This window comes from Bison bison, unplaced genomic scaffold (genome assembly GCF_000754665.1).
Source record: "Bison bison bison isolate TAMUID 2011002044 unplaced genomic scaffold, Bison_UMD1.0 scf7180017864519, whole genome shotgun sequence".
In the NCBI taxonomy this organism is placed as follows: domain Eukaryota; kingdom Metazoa; phylum Chordata; class Mammalia; order Artiodactyla; family Bovidae; genus Bison; species Bison bison.
Window position 1 is genome coordinate 852432 of NW_011495072.1, and position 25536 is coordinate 877967.

The 25536-nt window shown below is 46.5% G+C and overlaps 1 protein-coding gene across 1 annotated transcript in view; it reads right to left on the bottom strand.

The window, feature by feature from the left end:
• Positions 1-269: 269 nt before the first annotated feature.
• Positions 270-25536, bottom strand: part of MAML1 (mastermind-like 1 (Drosophila)) — a gene marked incomplete at its 5' end in the record, with an annotated part of 61747 nt that continues 36480 nt past the window's right edge. Inside the window, 4 exons of the mRNA XM_010831010.1 lie at positions 270-3734; positions 5314-5410; positions 6483-6722; positions 9841-11247. Of these exons, the coding sequence (XP_010829312.1) occupies positions 2755-3734; positions 5314-5410; positions 6483-6722; positions 9841-11247 (2724 nt within the window). The remainder of the gene's footprint in view (positions 3735-5313; positions 5411-6482; positions 6723-9840; positions 11248-25536) is intronic.

A 25536-nucleotide genomic window follows, 5' to 3' on the forward strand; every position in this document is an offset into this window, starting at 1 on the left:
ACCCACTCCAGTGTTCTTGCCTGGAGAATCCCAGGGACGGGGAGCCTGGTAGGCTTCCGTCCATGGGGTCGCACAGAGTCAGGCACTACTGAAGTGACTTAGCAGCATCAAAAGTAAAAGTCACTCTGAGGGAAACCAAACCCAACACCCCCACCACCAATGTCCGTTAAGAAAGCAGCCAAATCACACAACTACCAAGCAGAGCAGCTGCGTGCTCGTCCGCCTCCTGCCTTGCTGGCGTGGCCATGTGAAGTAAAATACGTGGGCAGTTTCCATACTAGCAAAATACTTTTATTATTTTATAGTGATAAAACAGGAAAGTAAAGACTTCTTTTTGGTGTATACCAGAGTTAAGGAAGTAAAAGAATAAGGGAATTAATAGAATTTTTATGTACTTTGATGACAGTAAAAAGTTAACAATACCAACTGTTTGTCATAAAACTTATAGCCCCCCAAAACACATATATAAAGGATCATAGTTTTTAAATCTATAAAAGTAAAAAATATACAGTCAGAAGCTCTAACGCTTATTCCATCTTTAATATAAAATTGTAAACATTTATTTACACAAAGCAAATGTGTATAACAAAAGTCCGAGCACCCTTTTCTTTTGAGTCATGGCTCCTGGAAGATGGGGATTTGCACTGAAGTGGAGTTGTCTCCTTCCCTGACTACCCAAAAACCAGATTCATAAATAAAGCCATTGGCAGCTCCCTGGGGGGACCCCAAGCATCACATTTATTGCTCTGACACTGCAGCAGGTGAGAAGCCTGCCGTCTGGCTAGGTGGCCCCAGAACTAAGGCAGGGGCAGCCCTCCCCACAAGGGGGGCAGAGGTGTGAGTGCCGAGGACAGAGGTGAGCGGCAGCCAGAGGGAGACCGGGGGAGGAACAGGGACCCACCACCAGCCTCCGCCCGCTATTTTTGGTAAAAAAAAACCCACTGAAGTCACCCTCTTCCCCTTCAGATTCGGGAACTCACTCAGAGGGTGGCGTCTTCACTGGCTTTATGATGCATCCCTTTCTCTAAGCTATATTCAGCCTCCGGGGAAGGCTTCGAGGGAGATAAAAGGGAAATGGCCCCAACGCCACTCACGGCGGCAAATGGCTACTAGAGAAGACCTGAGGGTCCAAGCACCCCCATGAAAGGCACTGCTGGTGCAAAGTCACGACCAATGTGTGCACAACCCTTCATCCCCTCAAAGCCACTCAAGCTGGCTGTGTGAGCATTTTTCTTGGCTCAATTCTTTACGTATGATACTCCTTGAATTATCCATTTTGAAACTCCAGGGAAATAAAAATGGGGTGGTGATTTTGCCAGAGATCATTCTGCATATAAGCCACTCTTTTCAGTGTACTATTTTCCTTCCAATATTCCATTTGAAAGAGTTCCACCCTATGCTTACCATTTTGCTTTTGCTATATTGAAGTGCTCTCTCCGTCTTCACTTTCCACAAACAGCCCACAGGTAATACTATGTGGACTCTTAGCTTAGTCAAGACCTAGACAGTCACAGACCTTAAAAGAGAAATCCACTTGAGTTTTTAGCAAGGACGTGTTAGTGTTACACAGCAATTCTCTCTAGAAAGTGCAAGTCGTCTGAAGAGGCAGCGGCAGCGGGAGCAGAGTGGAGCGGGGGCCCTTCCTCTGGCCTGTGTCCTTTTCCCTCCTTCCCCTGAACCTCTGCTTTCTGGGGAGGGGACACCCGCCTCCTTACAGCGCTAGGGTTCCCTGGGGAATTCTAATGACTCTTTTCCTCTCCAATCTAGTAAATTAGTGCCATAAGGAGGTTTTCCACTTGGGCTGGAGATATAAAGAACAGGAGGCAGAAAGAACGGTTATGGGAAATGAAGATAGGGTGAAAGAAAAGACATCTGTGCACAACTCAACAATGATCACCTTCCTAATACATTAAATACGAGTCTCCAGAGAAACTGCAAAAGGTGAGGAGTCACAACAAAAGAGACACAGGAACCCCAGTTTGTATTTCAGCCTTTAGCCTGGGGTCCTGCTCTGAAAACATTGGAGGAAGGGATTCCTCAGCCCAAGTCTTCCTAAATGCCACCCTGGAAGAACAGCATTCTGGGAGAACGCGGGGCTGCAGTAACGACTGCATCTCTGCCACTAGCTCTGCTGCTCACGGCATCCTGTTCCTTTTTGGCACATGCAATTTTCCAGTGAGCCTCTCTTTGTCCTGAAAGCTGACAAAGAGCAGGAATAAAAAAGGCTCTTAATCAAAAGGAAACCCTAAGTTTCCAATGCCACTTATAGATTTTAACCACCTACCCTAACCTCTTTTAAAACCTTAAAACCTTTAAAAAATCTTTTCTATGCTACAAATTGCAAATAGTTCCACTATAAAGTTTCAACAAAAATCTGTCCCAACACTGGGCCAAGTGGAGAAATCTTGGATTAGATCAAAATGATAGCACAGATTTTTATAAAGCTGGCATCGTGGGGTTTTACGGTTGGCTTTTTGGTCTTATGGATAGAAAAAACCCCGTAGAACCCAGTCCTGCTGTCCCAACCCCATACAGTGACACCAGCAGATGGGGGGGCCAGCCCGACATCCCAACTGCTGGCTGGGAGCCGTGGGCCCCACGGTCCCGGGAGGACCAGGCCTCGGCTCTGCGGCTCTAGCTCTGCCTGCCCGGCTCCCTGGGCTGTGGGATTTGGTCCAAAGCAGTTACTCTTTCTTGAATCTGAGAACAAAACTACAGGCTGTGTGAACACTGAAAATACCACAAATCCTCCTGCTACTGAGGCCCGAGGAGGTCGTCCAGATCGCTCATCCACTCCTCGGAAGTCCTGTTCTTCAGCAGGGAGTCGATCAGGTCGGCGTCCCCAGCCATGCTGGCCAGCCCGCCGCTGCCCGGCTGCCCACTGTAGGCAAAGGGCAGCTCCTGGCCTGCGGTCCGCACGGGGTAGGCCTGGGCACAGTGCAGGCCTGGCCGGCCGCCCATGGCTGGGGCAGGGCTCTGGCTGAAGGCCCCCAGCTCAGGCCCCGCCGGGCTCAGGCCCGACAAGCCCTGCTGCGGGGCTCCCTGGGGAGGTGCTGGCACAGGGGCACTGGTCCTCTGCTGTGTGCTCACAGTGGGCAGCATGGACCCCGCCACAGCTGCTGAGCTCATGGGGGCCATGGGCCTGCTGGGCATCGCCTGAGAGAACTGCGGGCTGGACATTTTCAGGTGGGCCTGCTGCAGGTGGAAACTGGAGGCTGCAGTGAACGGGCTTACGGCGCTGTTTCCCGGGGGCTGGCCGCTCAGGTTCGGCATTCCCTGATGTTGCCACGTAGAATTCTGGCCTCCCATGGCTGCTGATACCCTGGGGACCTGTGGCTTAGTTAAACCCGAGTTCAGGGTCCCCTTACTGTGCTGCTGGGAGAGACCAGAGTTCCCCAGCGAGTTCTGTCCATAGGCAGCTGAAACCGAGGTGTTCTGGCCCACGCTGGTCTGCCGTGGAATGTGGGCATGTCCATTGGTGGCCTGTGGCGGAGGCTGGGGAACTATCTGGGTTATGCTGGAAGTCATGCCGTAGAGGCTGCTCTGTGGCATGCTTTGGGAGCCAGTGAACTGAGCCACACCCCGGTCCTGCTGGCCTGAGTTTGAGGGAAGAGAAGAAACTGAAGTGTGTCCAGGGCCCATTGGCATCAGATTCCCAGCCTGAGGGAACACTCGGGGACAGCTGGAGTTAGATGGACCCAAGCTGTTCACGCCAGGCATGGCAGAAGAGGACCCTAGAAGACAGAGAAAGTGCTGTCAGCCAAGCTAGCGTTTCTTCATCACCACTATGGAGATACATCTAAGACCCACACAGCAACTGCTATCCTACAGGCATGAAAGGCAAAGTCAGTGTTCTGATACCTCACCAGATACCTCATGATCACTGCAACCTTAATGCATTAAGAGAGCCCTGGGGGCCAAAAGTTCCCCACAGGGTAGAATGGAGCCCGCAATAAGGAGATTAAGACAGGTACATTAAAAGAAAAAAAAAAAAAAGGCACAGAGGAAGGGGAAAACTCTGTGGCTAGGATGTGGGGAGAGTGTCTGGGATAAAAGGAAGAGATAGTCTTGGCCAGATTCAGAGGAGCTGCAGCCCCCTTATGGGGACAGGGCTGTAGAGCCGCAGGGTAACTGGACTGTGGCTGGTTTAGACCTCACTGGCCGGGGACTGACAGGACCACTCGGATGAGGGCCCACACGATGTGGTACCGCAGGGTGTGGGAGGGGGGCCATCAGAAGACGTGTACTGAGCGCCTGCTCTGTGGCGCAGGCCGTGCTGGGGGGACAGAGGGCCTGTCCTCGGGGAACCTGCCACCTGGGACTCTGTCTCAAGCAGTGACTGCGTGGTGACAGCACTGTGTGCGTAGGAGAGGGGCTGTTCAGGAGTTGGCCACAACTGGGTACACTTTGTTTCTCCTCTTCTGCTTTCCATTAGCACCTAACTAAAAACTGAGTTGAAAAAGAGAGAAATGCTGAAATAATCCACTTCTTTCCCAATGATAACACACAGCAACATTAAATGGGGTGAAGGCAGGAAAGCTGGCCAAGGCTCATCTTCTGAGCTGCCCACAGACTTCAATCCCCTGGTCCTGTCAGCATAACATAAAACCCACTCAGCCTCCTCTGGAAGCACGGCTGTGGGCAACTTCATCAGGACATGTTATAGCAAGAGTCACTGACCAAGGAAAGCACAGGTTTTGAAGATAGTCCAAGAGCTAGAAAAGCAAGTATGGCCTGGACTTTTCTGCATCTATCAACTGAACTCTCTATTTCTAGAGCAACAGCCTGAGCAATGCTGGTCAGGTTCTCTCACATATCTGAGACATGACAGCTGAAACCTCAGAATGTTTCCTGCCCCCACCAGATCAACTGTCTGCTGCTAACACCAACATGAGTAGACAGAAAGAAGAAAAGAAGAAAAGGCCACAAGTGCATGAAGTTTCTCCTTATCTGGAAAATAGGACAAGGTCATTTTTTAAAGAGACACATAACAGTAGAAGCAAAGAACTTTCTTAAGAATTACAGAAGCCACTTCCTATGGATAAGATATCTATCAACTAGAGATGATTTTGCCTTAAACGACTATACAGCCAGGGACCCAGCCAAAGCAGCCTGCTTCTGTCCTTCTCTGGCTGACCTACAGGGCACCCAGAGAGCCAGGCTCCTTACGCAGCCTGAAGCTACAGGCGCATGTGAGTCCATTCGGCACCTATACTGCAAAGCTGAGCAGGCAGCAGAAAGTCAGCACGAGGGGGACGTCTGTTCAGCGCCTGCCTTGCCCTGCCCCACATCATCGTCTCAAACACTCCTCACCTGTGAACTGTCCAACCTGTTGTGGGAAGGTGCTCTGTGTTGGGTCTTGATACTGGGGGGGCGGTCGGGTCAGATGGCGTTGAAACTGCTGCTTCTCCTAGAAAATGCCAAGATCAACAGAAAACAAGACCCACATAAAACAAAAACAAAGCGATCAGAGAAAAGTAAATTGTTCAAGTGGACAATTTTTTATCTGTGGAGATAATGTTCATAATCTCATTTGGGGGATTCTTAATAAACAGTATGACACAGAATGATGGGTCAGATCTAAGGAGCCACAGAAAGGAACGGAGTTCTGATACACAGACAGTACGGCTGAATCTCGAATGCTTTATATGAAATGTCCCAAACAGGCAAATCTACAGGGATAAAAAGTAGACAGTGGTTGCCTAGGCTTAGGAAGATGAAGGAATAACTTTTTAATGGGTACAGGGTTTCTTTTAGGTAATGTTCTAAAACTGGTTATGGTGATGGTGCGTAACTCTGACTAAACTGGAAACCATTTGAATTGTATACTTTAAATGGGTGAATTGTATGTCATGTGAATTATACCCCCAAAAGCTGTTATTTAATACATGGTGAAACTGAGGCAGTAATATGAGTTTTAAAGTCATCCTCAATCAACTTTATCCTCTGGGTAACTAGTTCTCTTCTGTCTTAAGGATGTAATTTAAAGTCCTGAGAATTCCTGTAACCTTGGAATCTGCGTAGGACAATCTGATGACCGAGGGGGCAAACAAACTGCAGGACTAGGAGGGGGTTGTCAGTCCCTGACAACCTGGGGTTCTCGAATCCCAGGACCTCAGGGATATCTTCATTTCCCTACTTTATGTTCTGCCTTATAGCAAACTACAACAAAGCAGGATCTCACAGAAAATTGGTGGATCAGTGAGCTCAGTGCTTTGGTAGCTGCTGGAAAAATGGTTCTAATACATTGCGATTCCACTTTCATTAATCCCCACTAAGTGACATAAAGCTGCTCTGACACAGGCTACCACTGTTTGAGAAATAGCACACTCTTGTTTCCCAGAGTACTCTAAAACCAGACATACAAATAAGCACAAATCCACACACATACATACCGAAGCTTGCGGCCACCGCAGTGACCTGGGACGCAGGCAAACACGGGAAGGGGTGGGGGTCGGGTTTTCTCCCGCCTTTCTCTTTACCTGTTCTGCCAGAAGGTGCTGTTGCCTTTGCAAAAACTGTTGTTGCTGCAAATGTTTTTGTTGCTGCTCCCTCTGTTTCTGTTGGTCCAAAAGCAATTGATGCTGCTTCATCACCGCTGCCTGCTGCTGGTTACTGAGATAGGAGGTGCTACTGTGCGTGCTGGCCACGGAAACAGCGGGCGGCTGAGTCCCCACACTGGCAGCCTGGGTTGGTACAGGGACATTGGGAGGGTTCTGGTCCTGTCAACAGAGACAAGGGGGTCTCAAGTCAGGTGGGACACACTGGGGACTATAAGCCCTGATCAGAGCGGACGAGCTCTGCCTAGTGAAAGCCTGGCTCCAGGCTCTCCTTTGAGGCCGCTGCTCTTTCGGCACATGACTCCAGAGCAACCACACTGCAAGGCAGGGCTGAGACCAAAAGCACTGACACCTGAGTGCCCAGGCACGGCAACGAACAGTTAGTAGCTGAGTGTTAGCTTTGTTTCCTACAATTCACCAGTGGCTTAAACTTAAACTTGTATACCTGCATACCCAGTTCCAAAAGCAACTGCAGCTTCTAAATGCTCCCTTACTGGAATGCATGGGCACAGACAGGCCCCCAGAGAAGAAGTTTCTGAGGGACACTGGTTGATGGAGAGGCTACACCGAGTGTGCAAACCTTGGGCCCCTGGAGGCAGGGCTGTCCCTGAAGCAACAGGACTTAACGGTTTGTCCACCTACGAACAGCATTTTCCTGGGAACAGACTGCTTGGCTTCTGTCAGATGTGTTGTTGTTGTTTAGTCACTGAGTCGTGTCCATGGACTGTAGCCCACCAGGCTCTTCTGTCCATGTGACAATATAGTGGCTGAAATAAGTAGAAGGATGGACATTACACACACATTCTTCTACTGAGAGATGCTTACACTGCTTTCAGTTTTTGGCTATTAGAAATAATCATGCAATGAACATCTTGTACATAACATTCTTCTTTTTCTTTTTTTGGTATTATTTCTTGCAGGAGTATAATGTGTCAATGTTTACAAACATTTTTATGGCTTATGAAAACTATATAATGTCAAATTACTTTCTGAAAGCACTGTGCCTATTTACACGTCCTTACTATGATCTGAAACATGTCAATTTCCTCAGATATTACTAGCATCGAGTTTTTCTGTTTTTAAAATGTTCAGTTCAGTAGCTCAGTTGCATCCAACTCTTTGCGACCCCACGGACTGCAGCACGCCAGGCTTCCCTGTTCATCACCAACTCCCGAAGCTTGCTCAAACTCTCGTCCATCGAGTCAGTGATGCCATCCAACCATCTCATCCTCTGTCATCCCCTTCTCCTGCTTTCAATCCTTCCCAGGACCAGGGTCTTTTACAATGAATCAGTTCTTCACATCAGGTGGCCAAAGTATTGGAGTTTCAGCTTCAGCATCAGTTCTTCCAACAAATATTCAGGACTGATTTCTTTTAGGATTGACTGGTTTGATCTCTTGCAGTCCAAGGGACTCTCAAGAGTCTTCTCCAACACCACAGTTCAAAAGCATCAATTCTTCAGTGCTCAGCTTTCTTTATGGTCCAACTCTCACATCCATATATGACCACTGGAAAAACCATACCTTTGACTAGGCAGACCTTTGTTGGCAAAGCAATGTCTCTGCTTTTTAATATGCTGTCTAGGTTGGTCATAGCTTTCCTTCCAAGGAGCAAGTGTCTTTTAATTTCATGGCTGTAGTCACCATCTGCAGTGATTGTGGAGCTCCCAAAAAAGTTTGTCACTGTTTCCACTGTTTCTTCATCTATTTTCCATGAAGTGATGGGACCAGATGCCATGATCTTAGTTTTCTGAATGTTGAGTTTTAAGCCAACTCTTTAACTCTCATCAAGAGGTTCTTTAGTTCTTCTTCACTTTCTGCCGTAAGTTTTGTGTCATCTGCGTATGTGAGGTTATTGATATTTCTCCCAGCAATCTTGATTCCAGCTTCCACCAGCCTGGCATTTCTCATGATGTACTCTGCATATAAGTTAAATAAGCAGGGTGACAATATACAGCCTTGACGTACTCCTTTCCCTATTTGGAACCACTCTGTTGTTCCATGTCCAATTCTAACTGTTGCTTCTTGACCTGCATAAAGATTTCTCAGGAGGCAGATAAGGTGGCCTGGTACTCCCATCTCTTGAAGAATTTCCCACAGTTTGTTGTGATCCACACAGTCAAAGGCTTTGGTGTAAGTCAATAAAGCAGAAGTAGATATTTTTCTGGAACTCTCTTGCTTTTTTGATGATCCAACGGATGTTGGCAATTTGATCTCTGGTTGCTATGCCTTCTGTAAATCCAGCTTGAACATCTGGAAGTTCTTGGTTCACGTACTCTTGAAGCCTGCCCTGGAGAATTTTGAGCATTACTTTGCTAGTGTGTGAGATGAGTGCAATTGTGCAGTAGTTTGAACATTCTTTGGCACTGCATTTCTTTGGGACTGGAATGAAAACTGACGTTTTCCAGTCCTGTGGCCACTGATGAGTTTATTTATTTTTGGAAATAATTTTAATTTATCTAGCAATATCTGTACAGGAAATCTGATGAGTTTAAAATGTTAGTGTTACAAATACACAAAGGTTCATTCACTGCAGCCTTTTACTTACAGCAGCGAAAGGAAGGAGATACCTCACTGCACCGTGACAAAACAACTGTCATACAACTGTTATAAAGTCACATGACTGTCAGCTCAGTGTCAGTGGGTCCCTCTATGTGGACAGTGTGGAGGGCAGTGCAGGACACACTGCGGTGGACAGAAGCCAGCGCTAGCTCTGAGGAAGGCTGGGAATGCTGTTTGTTTACTCTTCCGGGGCTGGGGGACACTTTAGAACGTGAATGTGAGTAGAAATGCAGACAATGATCGTGATAAAACGGTTCTCGACCATCCTCCACCCTTCAGACCCAGTGATTCTGCCAGGCTTGAGAGCCTTAAGTAAATAACCATGTAATTGAGACCTGTTAGAAAGCAGCATTCACCTAAATGCTATAAGCTTACTAAAACTTAGGGCATTTTGGACATACATATCTGAAAGTTTGTTTAAAAAAGAAAAAAAACAGAGCCTCTAAGGACATTAAACATGATCTTTACCTTTAAAACACGGCCACGAATGATTTAAGTTGTGTGGCATGAGAGAGACATCAGGCCAAGTGCAAGGGGTTCTATCCTATTCTACTGAGAGTCAATCCTGGTTTGCTTGATTGATTTTCATTCCCAAGGGAGCTGGAAGTCAAAAAGTAGCTGCTCACTTACTCCCTTTGTTCCCCAACTATCTGGGACCTGAAAAACCACTCGGTGGGTGGATGTGAATGCAGAGTATCAGAGCAAAGACCCGTGCTCACCTGGCTAGGTGCAACCAGTGATCGGAAGGGCATATTTCCTGGCTTTGGTTTTATCAGAAATAAGGAGCTCTGCTCACTGCTAAGATGAGGCAGCTGCTGGGGAAGATAAGCCATCAGGGCCGGCTTGCTCTGGCCAGCCCCAGGGCCGCCTTGTCCACAGTCTGCTTTGTAGTGAGAAAGGGGCTTGGTGTTGCCATAGTCCAGCACCGAGCCTTGGCTAGCCACGGGGTTTTGATTCAAGTTACTTGGCGGCTGGTGGAGGCTCACATGGCTGGGCTGGAGGTAGGGGCCTCCAGGTCGAGGGGAGCTCTTGTTGACACTGGGCATCATGAGCAGTTTGGAAGTGGTGAAGTCTGGCTTGTAACCAGGAGGGCTGGCTGGCTTTTCCACGGGGTAAGGGGCGTTTAAGGGACTGTGGGCGGGGCCTGTCTGCTGCCACGTGGACATCTGGCCTGGAGCGGGTGCTGGGGCAGCCTGCTGCGGGTTCTGGAGCATCTGCTCACGCTTCTGCTTGGCAGCGATCTGCTGGAGTTGGTGGGCAGAGGACAGCTCTGAGCCTCCGCCTGGGCCCTGGCTAGGCAGCACCACACTGGAGAGGGCTCTCTGTGCATTCTGAGCCTGGGCTGATGCCGGCATCAGGCTGGGACTGGGGCTATCCACTCCAGGCTGACCAGCGGTGAGGAAGAGGGGCTGGGAGCCCCCGAGGCTGGGTGAATCTGTGGTCACAGGGCCAGATGAAGGCCCCATAAAGGTCTGTCCTGCAGACCCAGCCCTCACTTGTGGAGAGCCTAACTGTTCCTGTTCAAAGGCCGCTGGAGAGAATTCTGTCTTAATATTAATGTCCTGTGCCAAGGGGGTCTGTGTGGCAGAACCAGAAGACTCTGGGTCCTTCTTCTCTTCAAAGTCCTCATTGAACAGATCCTTCATGTCTTCATCAGGAACTGACCTGTTCAGCTCCTCGATGAGCTCCTTCCACTCCTGCTCATTGAGGTTGAGGTCAGGCATGAGGTTGCCTTGAGAGATGGAGCCTCCGGCCCCTGCGATCATGCAAGGCAGGTCATCCATGGGCTCCTGTTTCAGTTCTTTATTCAGGCTCAGGGGAAATGACTCACTAGTGTTGCTGCCTCCGTTCAGGTGGAGGCTCGAGTCTGCCAGACACTTCTTGCTGATGGAGTCCAGCCCCAGTGCATGCTTCCCAGTGGCCTGCAGGGCTTCAGGGCCAGGCTTGTCGGGCTGGCCGAGCGGGGAAGCCGGGGGCAGGCCGTTGGAAGAGACGGCGGCTCCCAGAGAGGCCTCTCGGCGCGTCTTCTTGTGCCCAGGAAAGAAATCTCCGTAGCCATTCTGCTGATCACCATTTTGAGGGGATGTGGCACTGTCGAGATTCCTCTTTACCGTATCATGGAGATGCTGAAAAACATGAAAAAGAGTGACTCACATATACAGCACCACGTATGTGATCCCTCTGCTTCTGAGGGTGACTTAGACCAGGGTCTGTACCCCTTAGAACGCTCTCCTGCCGATTCTGCTTGCCTAGTTTACACTCTCCACTTCCAGGAACACACTCCCATTTCCCTTCCAGGGCTGTCTTCCCCTTCTCCTTTCCTGTGGCCTTGCCTGAATCAGGACTAGCTCAGCTGTGGCTAAGCAACACAGCTGCAGTCAGTGAGTCATTCCCTGGACATATGCAGGTCTTTTTGTAGGACACAAGTCTGATGCGGCCCAGAGTCATCTAACCTGAGGGTGTGCCTGATAATGGAGCCAATGATAAAGAGCCACAGAATATATATACATTCTTGAGAACATCATTTGAGTCCTGGGATCTAGGTTATGCCTAAGACCAGCCACCCCCCTCGACTTTTCACTCACAGGAACCAATGAATTCCTCCTTATGTTTAAGCTGGTTCAACTTGGATTTCTGCTGCTCACAGCTGAAGGAGACCTGGCTGGCGTAGGTTGGACCCTGTCGGGGGCTGACCATGTGCTCCAGGCTCCTTCTCAGAGCACAGCACTCCCATGCCCTCCCCAGTCTTTTCAGGTGGCCTGGCTGCTTCCTCACACGCCTCACAGGTCCTCTGCCTTTTGTCCTACTCTCCTCCCCACCAACCCTGAGCACGTTCCACCCCCTGAACCCAGTCACCAGCCCTCACAGACCCCACCGCTTCTGAACAGGACCGCTAATTCCAATACAGTCCTATCTTCCTGGCATTATTCCTTACCTCCCATCTTCTCCTCAACTGCATTTGTTCACCTAACCTCATTAAGAGTCTACCATGTGTCAGGGACAAGTGCTGTGGGGATATCAAGACAAATGAGGCGGTCCCATGGGCTTCCAATCTTCTAGGACATAGCTACAGAATAAGATGAACGCTCCATCAAGCAGTAGAGCAGTGGGCACCCTGAGAGTTCAGGGACAGGCGCTTCGCAGAGAGAGCGCGGCAGTGGGGGTGGGGAGACGCGCGGTGTCATCTCCCCACATCTCCCAGCTGTGCTTCCAGCTGCCAGGACTCAACTCCTCCACTCACAGAGGCACCAACACGCAACCTCTAAACGTGGCTGCTCCTTGCCGATGCTTCCTTCTGTTACATCTTTTATCCTTTATCCCCCATTCTCAATTCCACACCCCCCACTAGCCCTAAGCATCTATACAGTGCTATTTACAAAGTTCCAAATAACAGCTTTCAATATTATCATTAAGTAGAGTTCAGAGAACAGCACAGGACACTCTGCGCCGCTGTCTTCTGCTGCAGAGAAGGACCACAAAGACCCACCCCACCCCCTCCATGGGGCTGAATGCAGAAGTACCTGATCCCCAGGTGGGAGTGGGGTGCAAAGGGAGCCAAGGGCACCAGGTCTCGGCAAGAAACTACCTGTAGACACACATGTGCAATGAGCAAGAAAATAAGGAGGGTAATTTTATCAATCTCTGAGTTTCAATGTTCCATTCCCTCTCCTTCAAGATTTACTGTTAAAGCTGACTGCACAGTGTTCTATAAATTCTGGCTAAGTACTTCTTTAAATAGATATTTGGATACTTAAGTTAGCTCAGAAAAAGTTAGAAATGCTGAATAAATGGAACTGTAGGTCAGAGGTATAAGCAAAACATGATCCTAGGACCCAATTCAAGAACACAGCCCCTGTGTATAAAGGACACATATCTCAAGATAATAAATTTATGACAAATCCACAGCCAATATAATATTCAATGGTAAAAAGCTGAAAGCCTTCCCACTAATTCTGGAATAAGACAAGGATGCTCACTCTCACCTCTTCTATTCAACACAGTACTGGAAGTCCTAGCCACAGAAATTAGGCAGGAAAAAGAAATAAAAGGTATCCAGATTGGAAGAGAAAAGATACAATTATCATTATATGCAGATGATAATACATATAGAAAACCCTAAATACTTCACACAGAACTACTAGAACTGACAACTCGAGCAGGGTAGCAGGATATAAGATTAACATACAGAAATCAACTGCATGTCTTTATACCAACAGTGAAACATCAGAAAGGGAATGGAAAAAAAAAAACACCACCACCTTCTAAAATGTGTGCTCAGTCACTCAGCTGTGTTGGACTCTTTGTGACCCCATGGACTTAAAGCCCGCCAAGCTCCTCTGTCCACGGAATGTTTCCCAGCAAGAATACTAGAGTGGGTTGCCATTTCCTTCTCCAGGGGATCTTCCCGACTCATGGATCAAACCCGTGTCTCCTGAGTCTCCTGCGGGCGGACTCTTTACCATTAAGCCACCTAGGAAGCCCCAAAAAGTCATAACAGAAAAGGAATGTTTAAAAAACAAACAAAAACTTTTAAAAAAGTAAACCCCAAAATAAAACACTTAGGGATAACCCTGACCAAGGAGGTGAAAGACTTACATGCTGGAAATTATAAAACATTAAAAAAGGAAACTGAAGATGACTGAAAGACATGTCAAGTAATCCCATGTCCTTGGACTGGAAGAATTCACACAGTTCAAATGGCCATATGACCCAAAGCAATCTACAGATTTAATGCAATCCCTACCAAATTACCCATGACATTTCTCAAAGAACTACAACAAATAATCCTAAAATTCATATGGAACCATAAAAGACCCAGAATTGTCAAAGCAGTCCTGAGGAAAAAGAGTAAAGCTGGAAGCATAACCCTTCCAGACTTCAGATGATACTACAAAGCTATAGTAATCAAAGTGTGATATTGGCACAACAGACTTATGGATCAATAAAACAGAACCAAAGACCAGAAGTTAAACCACACACCTGTGATCGATTAATCTTCGACAAAGGACACAAGACTATACAAGGGGAAAAAGACAGCTTCTTTAGAAAGTAATGTTGGGAAAATTGGATAGCTGCATGTAAATCAATGAAGTTAGAACAAATCCTCTCACCATACACAAAAATAAACTCAAAATGGTTTACAGACTTAAACATAAGACATGACAGCATAAAACTCTCAGAACAGATCATAGGCAAAACATTCCTTGCTCTAAATTGTACCAATGCTTCCTTAGATCTTCCAAGGCAAAAGAAATATAAACCAAAAGACAAAGCAAAAAACCTCAAATAGGACCTAATGAAAGTTAATGGTTTTACACAGCAAAGGAAACCATCGACAAAATGAAAAGACAATCCATAGAATGGGAGAAAATATTTGCAAATGATGCCACCCTCAAGGACTTAATTTCCAAAATATACAAACAGCTCATACAACTCAACAACAAAGAAACTGAAACAACTCAATCAAAAAATGGGCAGACCTACAAATATTTCTCCAAAATAGACCTACAGATGGCCAACAGGCACATGAAAAGATGCTCAACATGGCTAATTATTAGACAAATGCAAATCAAAACTACAATGAGGTAGCACCGCACAGTGATCAAAATGGCCATCATTTAAAAGCCTACAAATAACAAATGCTGTTGTTGTTGTCCTACACTGGTGGTGGGAATGTAAGCTGGTGCAGCAACCGTGGAGAACAGTATGGAGGTGCCTCAAAAAATTAAAAACAGAATGACCATACGATCCAGCAGTCGCACTCCTGGCCATCTATTCAGACAAAACTGTAGTTCAAAACGATGCGTGCACCCCTATGTTCACTGCAGCACGTTCACAACAGCCAAGTCCTGGAGACAACGTAAATGTCCATCAACGGTGAATGGATACAGATGATGTGGGGTGTGTATGCAGTGGAATACTGCTCAGCGTCAGCCAAGTCCTGGAGACAACGTAAATGTCCATCAACGGTGAATGGATACAGATGATGTGGGGTGTGTATGCAGTGGAATACTGCTCAGCGTCAGCCAAGTCCTGGAGACAACGTAAATGTCCATCAACGGTGAATGGATACAGATGATGTGGGGTGTGTATGCAGTGGAATACTGCTCAGCGTCAGCCAAGTCCTGGAGACAACGTAAATGTCCATCAACGGTGAATGGATACAGATGATGTGGGGTGTGTATGCAGTGGAATACTGCTCAGCGTCAGAAAAGTCCTGGAGACAACGTAAATGTCCATTGATGGTGAATGGATACAGATGATGGGGGGCGTGTACGCGGTGGAATACTGCTCAGCCTCAGAGGAGTCCTGGAGACAACCTAAATGTCCATCGATGGTGAACGGATACAGATGATGGGGGGCGTGTACGCAGTGGAACACTGCTCAGCCACAGAGGAGGAGGAAACAGTGCCACCTGCAGCAACACGGCTGAGATGATCACACTAAACTAAGTCCGTCAGAAGGAGAGACGAACGCCACGTGCTGTCATTTATATGTGGGACCTAACGACCCCCTGGAGAAGACGGCAAGGGCAGCCCACTGCAGAGACCCTGCCTGGGAAACCCCATGGACAGAGGAGCCTGGCAGGCTAGAGTCCATGCGGTTGCGGAGAGGTGGACACGACTGAGAGACTAAACAACAACAGCGGCAAATATGACACAAATGAACCTGTCTGCGAAACAGCAACAGTCAGACTGACGCTCGCGAAGAGGGGAGGGCGGGAAGAGGGCTGACACGGAGGCGGGGGCCCGCACCTGTAAGTTCTTATATACTGAAGGAACAAACAAGGCCCTACTGTACAACAGAGAACTATACTTAATATCCTATGATAAGCCATAATAGGGAAGAATACAAAAAAGAAGTGTGCACAGACATATACATATAAATATAACTGAATCACTTTGCTGTATAGCAGTAATTAACACAACACTGTAAATCAACTATCCTTCAATTATAAAAAAAGGACTAAGAATACAGTCCCTGCAACACAAGGACATGTGCTTTATTTTCATGTAGGTTTTTCTGCTTCTTGCTGCCACCTAGCGGTAAGAGGGGGAAAAAGGAACCATGATCCTAAAATGGACCCTGCATAAGATCCATTGTTTTAAAAGTTTCCTTTGGGGAAAGTAAAATTTATACCCATTTAATTAGTCAGAAGGAAATCAAAATGAATTGCTAATATTGAACGGATTTTTTTAAATTTATTTTTTATTGAAGGATAACTGTTTTACAGAATCTTGCTGTTGTCTGTTAAAACTCAACCAGAATCAGCCATCCAGTTTCAGTTCAGTCGCTCAGCCGTGTCTGACTCTTTGCAACCCCATAAACCACAGCACACCAGGCCTCCTTGTCCATCACCAACTTCCAGAGTTTACTCAAACTCATGTCCCCATTGGGTCAGTGATGCCCTCCAACCATCTCATCCTCTGTCGTCCCGTTCTCCTCCCGTCCTCAATCTTTCCCAGTGTCAGGGTCTTTTCTAATGAGTCAGTTCTTTGCATCAGGTGACCCAAGTATTGGAGTTTCAGCTTCAGTATCAGTCCTTCCAATGAACACCCAGGACTGATTGCCTTTACAACTGACTGGCTGATCTCCTTGCAGTCCAAGGGACTCTCAAGAGTCTTCTCCAACACCACAGTTCAAAAGCATCAATTCTTCGGCGCTCAGCCTTCTTCACAGTCCAACTCTCACATCCATACATGACCACAGGAAAAACCATAGCCTTGACTAGATGAACCTTTGTTGGCAAAGTAATGTCTCTGCTTTTGAATATGCTATCTAGGTTGGTCATAACTTTCCTTCCAAGGAGTAAGCGTCTTTTAATTTCATGGCTGCAGTCACCATCTGCTGTGATTTTGGAGCCCCCCAAAAATAAAGTCTGTCACTGTTTCCACTGTTTCCCCATCTATTTCCCATGAAGTGATGGGACCAGATGCCATGATCTTCGTTTTCTGAATGTTGAATTTTAAGCCAACTCTTTCACTCTCCTCTTTCACTTTCATCAAGAGGCTCTTTAGTTCCTCTTCACTTTCTGCCATAAGGGTGGTGTCATCTGCATATCTGAGGTTATTGATATTTCTTCCGGCAATCTTGATTCCAGCTTGTGCTTCCTCCAGCCCAGTGTTTCTCATGATGTACTCTACATATAAGTTAAATAAGCAGGGTGACAATATACAGCCTTGATGTACTCCTTTTCCTATTTGGAACCAGTCTGTTGTTCCATGTCCAGTTCTAACTGTTGCTTCCTGACCTGCATACAAATTTCTCAGGAGGCAGGTCAGGTGGTCTGGTATTCCCATCTCTTTCCAGTTTGTTGTGATCCATGCAGTCAAAGGCTTTGGCGTAGTCAATAAAGCAGAAGTAGATGTTTTTCTGGAACTCTCTTGCTTTTTCGATGTTCTAACGTATGTTGGCAATTTGATCTCTGGTTCCTGTGCCTTCTGTAAATCCAGCTTGAACATCTGGAAGTTCATGGTTCATGTATTGCTGAAGCCTGGCTTGGAGAATTTTGAGCATTACTTTGCTAGTGTGTGAGATGAGTGCAACTGTGCGGTAGTTTGGACATTCTTTGGCATTGCCTTTCTTTGGGATTGGAATGAAAACTAACCTTTTCCAGTCCTGTGGCCACTGCTGAGTTTTCCAAATTTGCTGGCATATTGATGATGCAGCACTTTCACAGCATCATCTTTTAGGATTTGAAATAGCTCAACTGGAATTCCATCACCTCCACTAGCTTTGTTCATAGTGATGCTTCCTAAGGCCCACTTGACTTCCCATTCCAGGACACCTGGCGCTAGGTGAGTGACCACACCACCGTGAGTTTCTCAGCCCACACAGCAAATTCCCGGTGGCTATCTATTTTGCATATGGTAACGTAAGTTTCCATGTTACTCTTTCCATACATCCCACTCTCTCCTCTCCTCTCCCCATGTCCATAAATCTATTCTCTATGTCTGTTTCTCCATTGTTGCCCTGGAAGTAAATTCTTCAGTACCATTTTTCTAGATTCCGTATATATGCATTAGAATACGATATTAATCTTCCTCTTTCTAACTTACTTCACTCTGTATAATAGGTTCTAGGTTCATCCACCTCATCAGAACTGGCTCAAAGGCGTTCCTTTTTATGACTGAGTAATATTGTGTATACACTGTGAATATGTACGACAACTTCTTTATCCGTTCATCTTGATGGACATCTAGTTTGCTTCCATGTTCTAGCTACTGTAAATAGTGTTTCAACGAACAACGGGATACATGTGTCTTTTTCAACCCTGGTTTCCTCAGGGTATATGCCTAGGAGTGGGACTGCTGAGTCACATGGTGGTTTTATTCCTAGTTTTTAAAGGAATCTCCACACCGTCTTCCATAGTGGCTGTATCGATTTACATTCCCACCAGAGATTTTTAATTTTATTATATTCTTTCTGGAAAATCATGTGTTTCTCAATGTCAGGTTTGGGCTGTTTGTAAACCTGGGAGCTAAGCTGAGTTTTCTATTTTCCTAAGCGGGGGAGATGGACACCTAAAAGGTCAATGCACTTGACGGTTGTCTCAGATTAGGAAAAGAATCCTTCTTTGCCCTGCTGCTGCTGCTGCTAAGTCGCTTCAGTTGTGTCCGACTCTGTGCGACCCCATACACAGAAGCCCACCAGGCTTCCCCGTCTCTGGGATTCTCCAGTCAAGAACACTGGAATGGGCTGCCATTTCCTTCTCCAATGCAGGAAAGTGAAGAGTGAAAGTGAAGTCGCTCAGTCGTGTCGGACTCTCAGCGACCCCGTGGACTGCAGCCTACCAGGCTCCTCCGTCCATGGGATTTTCCAGGCAAGAGTACTGGAGTGGGGTGCCATTGCCTTCTCCGTTCTTTGCCCTAACAGTTATAAAAGCTACCACTCCCTCTTTCAATATCCACATGCAAACAAGTTAAATTTGCAATACCAATTGCTTTTAGCCAAAGGAAACACCTGGTCGTTTTCTCAACTGCTCACAAAATTTAGCTGGAGTGCTGTAGGCAGGTTTGGGAAGTGTGGAATGTGGTGGCTCTGGCAGACCTTTACATCTTGAGCATTTGCAGGAGTGCAGGGCATTGCAGAGGAAAGCAACGAGATGGGGAAACGGTCTGAAGAGATTTTACATTATTAAGAGCAATCGTGGTAAGAGCTGTAAAGCATATGAAACTGGCTTGCCCTCAGCTGTCTGGTGCTCCTGGGCAGTCCGCTCAGAGGGTCCTAGTGTAACTACCAAACGGTCTCCCCATGCGCAGGGTCTCTGGGGGTTCAGTTCTGGCATAATGTGATCTGGAGCTCGCTTCCTTCACACAGAGGTTTTGTTGAATACTGCATGTTTTGATGGTAAACTGGAGGCCCTGCAATGCTCACCCAGCCAGTCATGACCCCTACCCTCGCCTGTGCCACCCATCATCTTCTATTTGGGAGAGGGGCTCCCAGATTATCAACGCTGAGTCAAGCTGGAGCTGCCATGCCTTATGAACAACAGATCAGTGTCCTGTGTCCCCCCGCTAGCCTCACAGGAGAGTCCCTCTCCTCGTCCCTGCTTCCTCCCACTCCCACCACCTACCAATGGAATTTCAGCTGCTCTGTGGTACAACTCCTCCAAGTGAGAGCTCTTCCGCTCCAAGTTCACCAGCAGCTGTGGCTGTTAAGATGGGGTGTGGCTCCTTTCAATGTTCCGTAGGCACTGCCAGTCACCCGGGGCAGCCACCAGCGCTTCCTGCCTCTTCTCACTGGACATTGGCTTTCCTCCCCCTCCCTCTTCCATCACCCTTTTATCAGCCCAGCACCACCACCTCCATCCCTGAGAGCCAGACGGCGCTTTGGTTCACCACCCGCAAGTGACTCAGTGTTGGACGGGAGGACTGCTTTCTCAGAGACTGGCGATGGCCTTCAAGCTATCAAACACAGTCTAACACTGTGTCTCTTCCTTCCCTGCACTCTCGCTCTTCTATCATCTGCCACATAATGACTCCCTTCATTCACTCATTCATTTGGTTGCACCGAGAACTAAGTGGGATCTTAGTTCCCTGAACAGGGATGGAACCCTCATCCCCTGCACTGGAAGGCAGAGTCTTAAACCACTGGACCACCGAGGAAGTTTCTATTCCCCCCATCTGTTTGGGGAAACACACTGACTGAAACTGCCCACCCTGGCCAGGCACCAAAGTAACTATCTGCATGAGTTATTTCACAACAGGTCTTAGTAAGGAACCGGAAACCAACCAGCCACCACCAACCAGAAGAGTTTGGGAAAGGTCAAAAGGAGATGCCACTGGTCCTACCGCCTCCCAGAATCCTTCCTGCTGGCTGGCTTCCGTCTTGGCTGAGCAATGCATGTGCCACCAGGAAGGACCTCGAGTCAAGAGAGGTTGGCCAAAGAAATCCCATCACCATAAAACCTGAAAGTGCAAGCCACGTTGCAGAACAGTTCCCCTGGATTCCCTGACTCTGCTTTCCGCCTGGGCGCCCCTGTCAGTGAAGTCTCTTGCTTCATCAGCTCATACGTCTCTTTGGACAATCCATTTCTGAGTGTTAGACAAAAGCCCACTCTTGGATCCTGGAAGGGGTTCCCCTTCCTGCAATGAAGGGTGACTCTGGCGGACTGTTCTTTGCTGCGACTGACATCCTAACCATTTGGGGTACTGAGGGACCAACCCGCTTCCTCACTGATGGACCCAGACCCAGCGGCCACAACTCGGACCCTTTTGTCTCTGGTCTTCTCCCGACGTGGACAACTGGCCAGAGTGCCCTGACCCGGTAAGGAACAAGAGACTTCACTGACCTCTTTCCCCTTCCTTCTCTCTTTCCTCTCCTTAACCCTTCCTATCCTACCCTGTTTTTTAAGTCCCCCAGTCCTGGACGCAGGAGTCTGGTCAAAGGGCCTCAGTCTGAGCTAAGGGTTGGAGCTTGATCATCTCTGGTTGGCAGAGAGAGAACTAGAATTCTGGTTCTGTTCTGGTCTAGTTTCTGGTAGGGCCGAGTTCCAGTCCTCCCATCCCTGGAAGCTCAGGGTAAAGTCCGTGATGCCTGGGTGTGTGCAGGTAGCAAGAGACATCTGTAAGGTCATCCCTTTAGTCCCCCTTCCCCAGCCTCCTTCCCTCTCTTCTTTCAACCTGGCCTCCTTTCCTCCCTTTGAAATCTCTGAAGACCTGAGATATTCCCATTTACTCTGTTGGTACTTGTCCCTGTAGGAGGTTTTCTGAGCGCCTGTACTCTTGTATTTAAGGGAGTGTCTGACTAGGCCTACCGGGCCTGTGTGTCTTATACTTTGTGTTCTGCGCTGTGATTTGTGACAGCCATTTTGTTTAGACCTCAGAGAAAGCTGGTTTAGGTAAAAGTGTGAAAAACTGGTTCCAAAGTTGGTTTGTTTTACATAAACAGTAAGAGCAAGCTTGGTTAAAAGACCTTTCAGAATTTTGAGCCAGAGGGGAACAAGTTCTAGTAGAGCTGACTGTCTCTCCCTGTGCCCTGAAACCAGGCTCTCAGGAACACTAGACCTAAATGATCTCTAACCCCTGAGACTGGGGGGAGACAGGAAGAAGCCTTTAAAAGTCTATTTATTCCAACTGTCATTTATAAACTAGTGAATCTGATATAACAACGTCTGATTCATAACTAAGCTTAGAAAATGAAGTTAGATTTCACGTTCTGTCTAGATATGTGTATGTCTCTCTGTATGTGTTTTTGGTTAATATTGTTGAGATTAACTTGTAAATGAGCTCTTCTTAATTGGTTTAAGGAAAAGTAAGCATTTACAAATCAAACAATTCTAAATTAAGCTAAATAAATTTCAGGTCCTTATGAACTGGGAAACAGCCAGTATTAAATTAATACCTGGTAATACAGACATGCCTTTAGAACCATCAATAAGCAAAACACTTCTATTGTACCGAGCTTTACTAAGGTCAAATACGACCGTATTCTATCTCTTACAAATTTGTCAACAACAAAAGGAACTTAATGTGGAAAAACGTCTAAGAAAAATAAATGTGTTTTCAGTAAAAGAAGGTGTGAGAAATGAAGAAGTACTGAAACGAGTAAGCTATGCATGATCAGGATTTTCTAAAACTGGATTACAATTAGTTGGGTAAACGATTTTGTTAGGAATGACGCCGTCATAGAACCAACTAGGTCCAAGATGGCAGAGTGCACTTTTACTAGACCTGAGCCGCAGTGCACACCCACTGTGACAGATCAGTAAGCTGAGCGACACGCCCACCAGCATCGGCTGAATCCGAGTGTTCTCAACTCTTTTGATTTTTTTTGACAAAACATCCTAAATCAAATTCTACTGAAGTTCTTTTGACCTTTCTTACCTTTAAGATGCTTCAAAGGGGCCCCGAAACATCCCAAAGAGAGATATTAAACTAATTATGTTCATTTGGTTGGTTACATTATATGGAAATATTATCAAATGAGTAATAAATGCTCTCAGGATACACTGTATGATAAATATTACTAATACAGATATTCTAGAGGTTATATGGAGTTCTTAAAAATCTGATATATCCTGGTAAAATGTTATCAGTCATAATTCTTTGAAGCAGTATCTCCAACCCGCATGAAAGGACCCTTGTCAGGGCCCCTGCAATGGACTGGTCTATCGTGAAGATGGCTGCCCTCAAAATCATCTTAAAATGACTCTCAAAGGCAGAACTATACTCACACCAGGATGAGAAGACGACGACGTCAGAGAGAAACAGTTTGCCCAAGGTCCTCGATGTGACTCGTACGATCATTTATGTTTTCCTGATGTCTTGGACCTTTGTGTGTGAATCCATTTTTTTTTCTATTGTAGGCATGATCCAATGTTACTTTTAGAAATCAATCCAATTGTTGGCTTTATGGCCAATTACCTGTATCAAGTAGTTTCAGGTTACCTTGGTGGATCTCTCCCCTCCAAGCCTTGAACTGGATGACCTTTAGCAAAGTTCAGCTCTGTTCTGTCTGCTCCTGACATTACTAGATGGGATCCCCTCACCTGGTCAATTAACAATGCCTGCTCTGATCCTGGCCATAAATATGAGTTTTCTTCTATTACTCAAGCTTAATCAGAGCAACAAGCAAAGCTTCAGCCAAGGAATAAAATCTCCCACAATTATGGGATGGATTTATGAAGATAACACCAGGCTATGGTAATTTAAGTTTAAAGTCTCCTCTATGTTGGGAACAATTCAATCATACTAAGGAATCAGTATAGTAACACCAGAAAACTGGGCTATGTGCCTTATAGACAGTGAAGTGAAAGGAAAAGGAGAAAAGGAAAGCTATACCCATTTGAATGCAGAGTTCCAAAGAATAGCAAGGAGAGATAAGAAAGCCTTCCTCAGTGATCAATGGAAAGAAAATAGAAGAAAACAATAGAATGGGAAAGACTAGAGATCTCTTCAAGAAAATTAGAGATACCAAGGGAACATTTCATGCAAAATGGGAACAATAAAGGACAGAAATGGTATGGACCTAATAGAAGTAGAAAAGATTAAGAAAAGGTGGCAAGAATACACAGAAGAACTATACAAAAAAGATCATCATGACCCAGATAACCACGATGGTGTGATCACTCATCTAGAGCCAGACATCCTAGAATGTGAAGTCAAGTGGGCCTTAGGAAGCATCACTACGAATAAAGCTAGTGGAGGGGATAGAATTCCAGCTGAGCTATTTCAAATCCTAAAAGATGATGCTGTGAAAGTGCTGCACTCAACATGTCAGCAAATTTGGAAAACTCAGCAGTGGCCACAGAACTAGAAAAGGTTAGAAGGTCAGTTTTCATTCTAATCCCAAAGAAGAGCAATGCCAAAGAATGTTCAAACTACTGCACAATTGCACTCATCTCACATGCCAGCAAAATAATGCTCAAAATTCTCCAAGCCAGGCTTCAACAGTGCATGAATCGTGAACTTCTAGATGTTCAAGCTGGATTTACAGAAAGCAGAGGAACCAGAGATCAAATTGCCAACATCCACGGATCATCAAAAAAGCAAGAGTTCCAGAAAAACATTTACTTCTGCTTTACTGACTGCGCCAAAGCCTTTGTGTTGTGGATCACAACAAACTGTGGGAAATTCTTAAAGAGATGGGAATACCAGGCCATCTCACCTGCCTCCTGAGAAATCTGTATGCAGGTCAAGAGGTAACAGTTTGAACCGGACATGGAACAACATACTGGTTCCAAATTGGGAAAGGAGTATGTCAAGGCTGTATATTGTCACCCTGCTTATTTAACTTATACACAGAGTACATCATGAGAAACGCTGGGCTGGATGAACCACAAGCTGGAATCAAGATTGCTGGGAGAAATATCAATAACCTCACATACACAGATGACCCCACCCTTAAGGCAGAAAGCGAAGAAGAACTAAAGAGCCTCATGATAAAAGTGAAAGAGAAGTGTGAAGAAAAAGTTGGCTTAAAACTCAACATTCAAAAAACAAAGATCATGGCATCTGGTCCCATCACTTCATGGCAAATAGATGGGGAAACTGTGCAAACAGTGTCAGACTATTTTTTTGGGCTCCAAAATCACAGCAGATGGTGACTGCAGCCATGAAGTTAAAAGACACCTGCTCCTTGGGAGGAAAGTTATGACCAACCTAGACATCATATTAAAAAGCAGAGACAAAAAAAAAAAAGCAGAGACATTACTCTGCCAACAAAGGTCCATCTAGTCAAAGCTACAGTTTTTCTAGTAGTCATGTATGGATGTGAGCGTTGGACTATAAAGAAAGCTGAGTGCCGAAGAATTGATGCTTTTGAAATGTGGTTTGGAGAAGACTCCTGAGAGTCCCTTGGACTGCAAGAAGATCCAACTAGTCAATCCTAAAGGAAATCAGTCCTGAATATTCATTGGAAGGACTGATGCTGAAGCTGAAGCTCCAATACTTTGGCCACCTGATGCGAAGAACGGACTCACTAGAAAAGACTCTGATACTGGGAAAGATTGAAGGCAGGAGGAGAAGGGGACAACAGAGGCTGAGATGGCTAGATGGCATCACTGACTCGATGGACACGAGTCTAAGCAAGCTTCACGAGTGGGTGATGGACAGGGAAGCCTGGCATGCTGCAGTCCATGGGGTCACAAAGGGTCAGACATGACTGAGTGACTGAACTGAAGTTCAGGAGGAACCAGGTGTTATCATGACAACAGAGGGAGATACCCTCATGGGTTCATTTACCAAGATCCTACCATGTGCCACATAATGCCCTATACAAGCTGTGGACAAAATCATGGTGAATTCAGATATTCGGGAGGTTTTTACTCTATTCCAGGCAGAGCACTAGGCACTGGAGATAAACAGATAAACAAGACATGAGACCTCCTAGGCAGCCTGGTGCTTAAGGCTCCAAGCTTCCACTGCAGGGGGCGCAAGTTCCAACCCAGTTGAGGAAATTTAAGTTTCTGC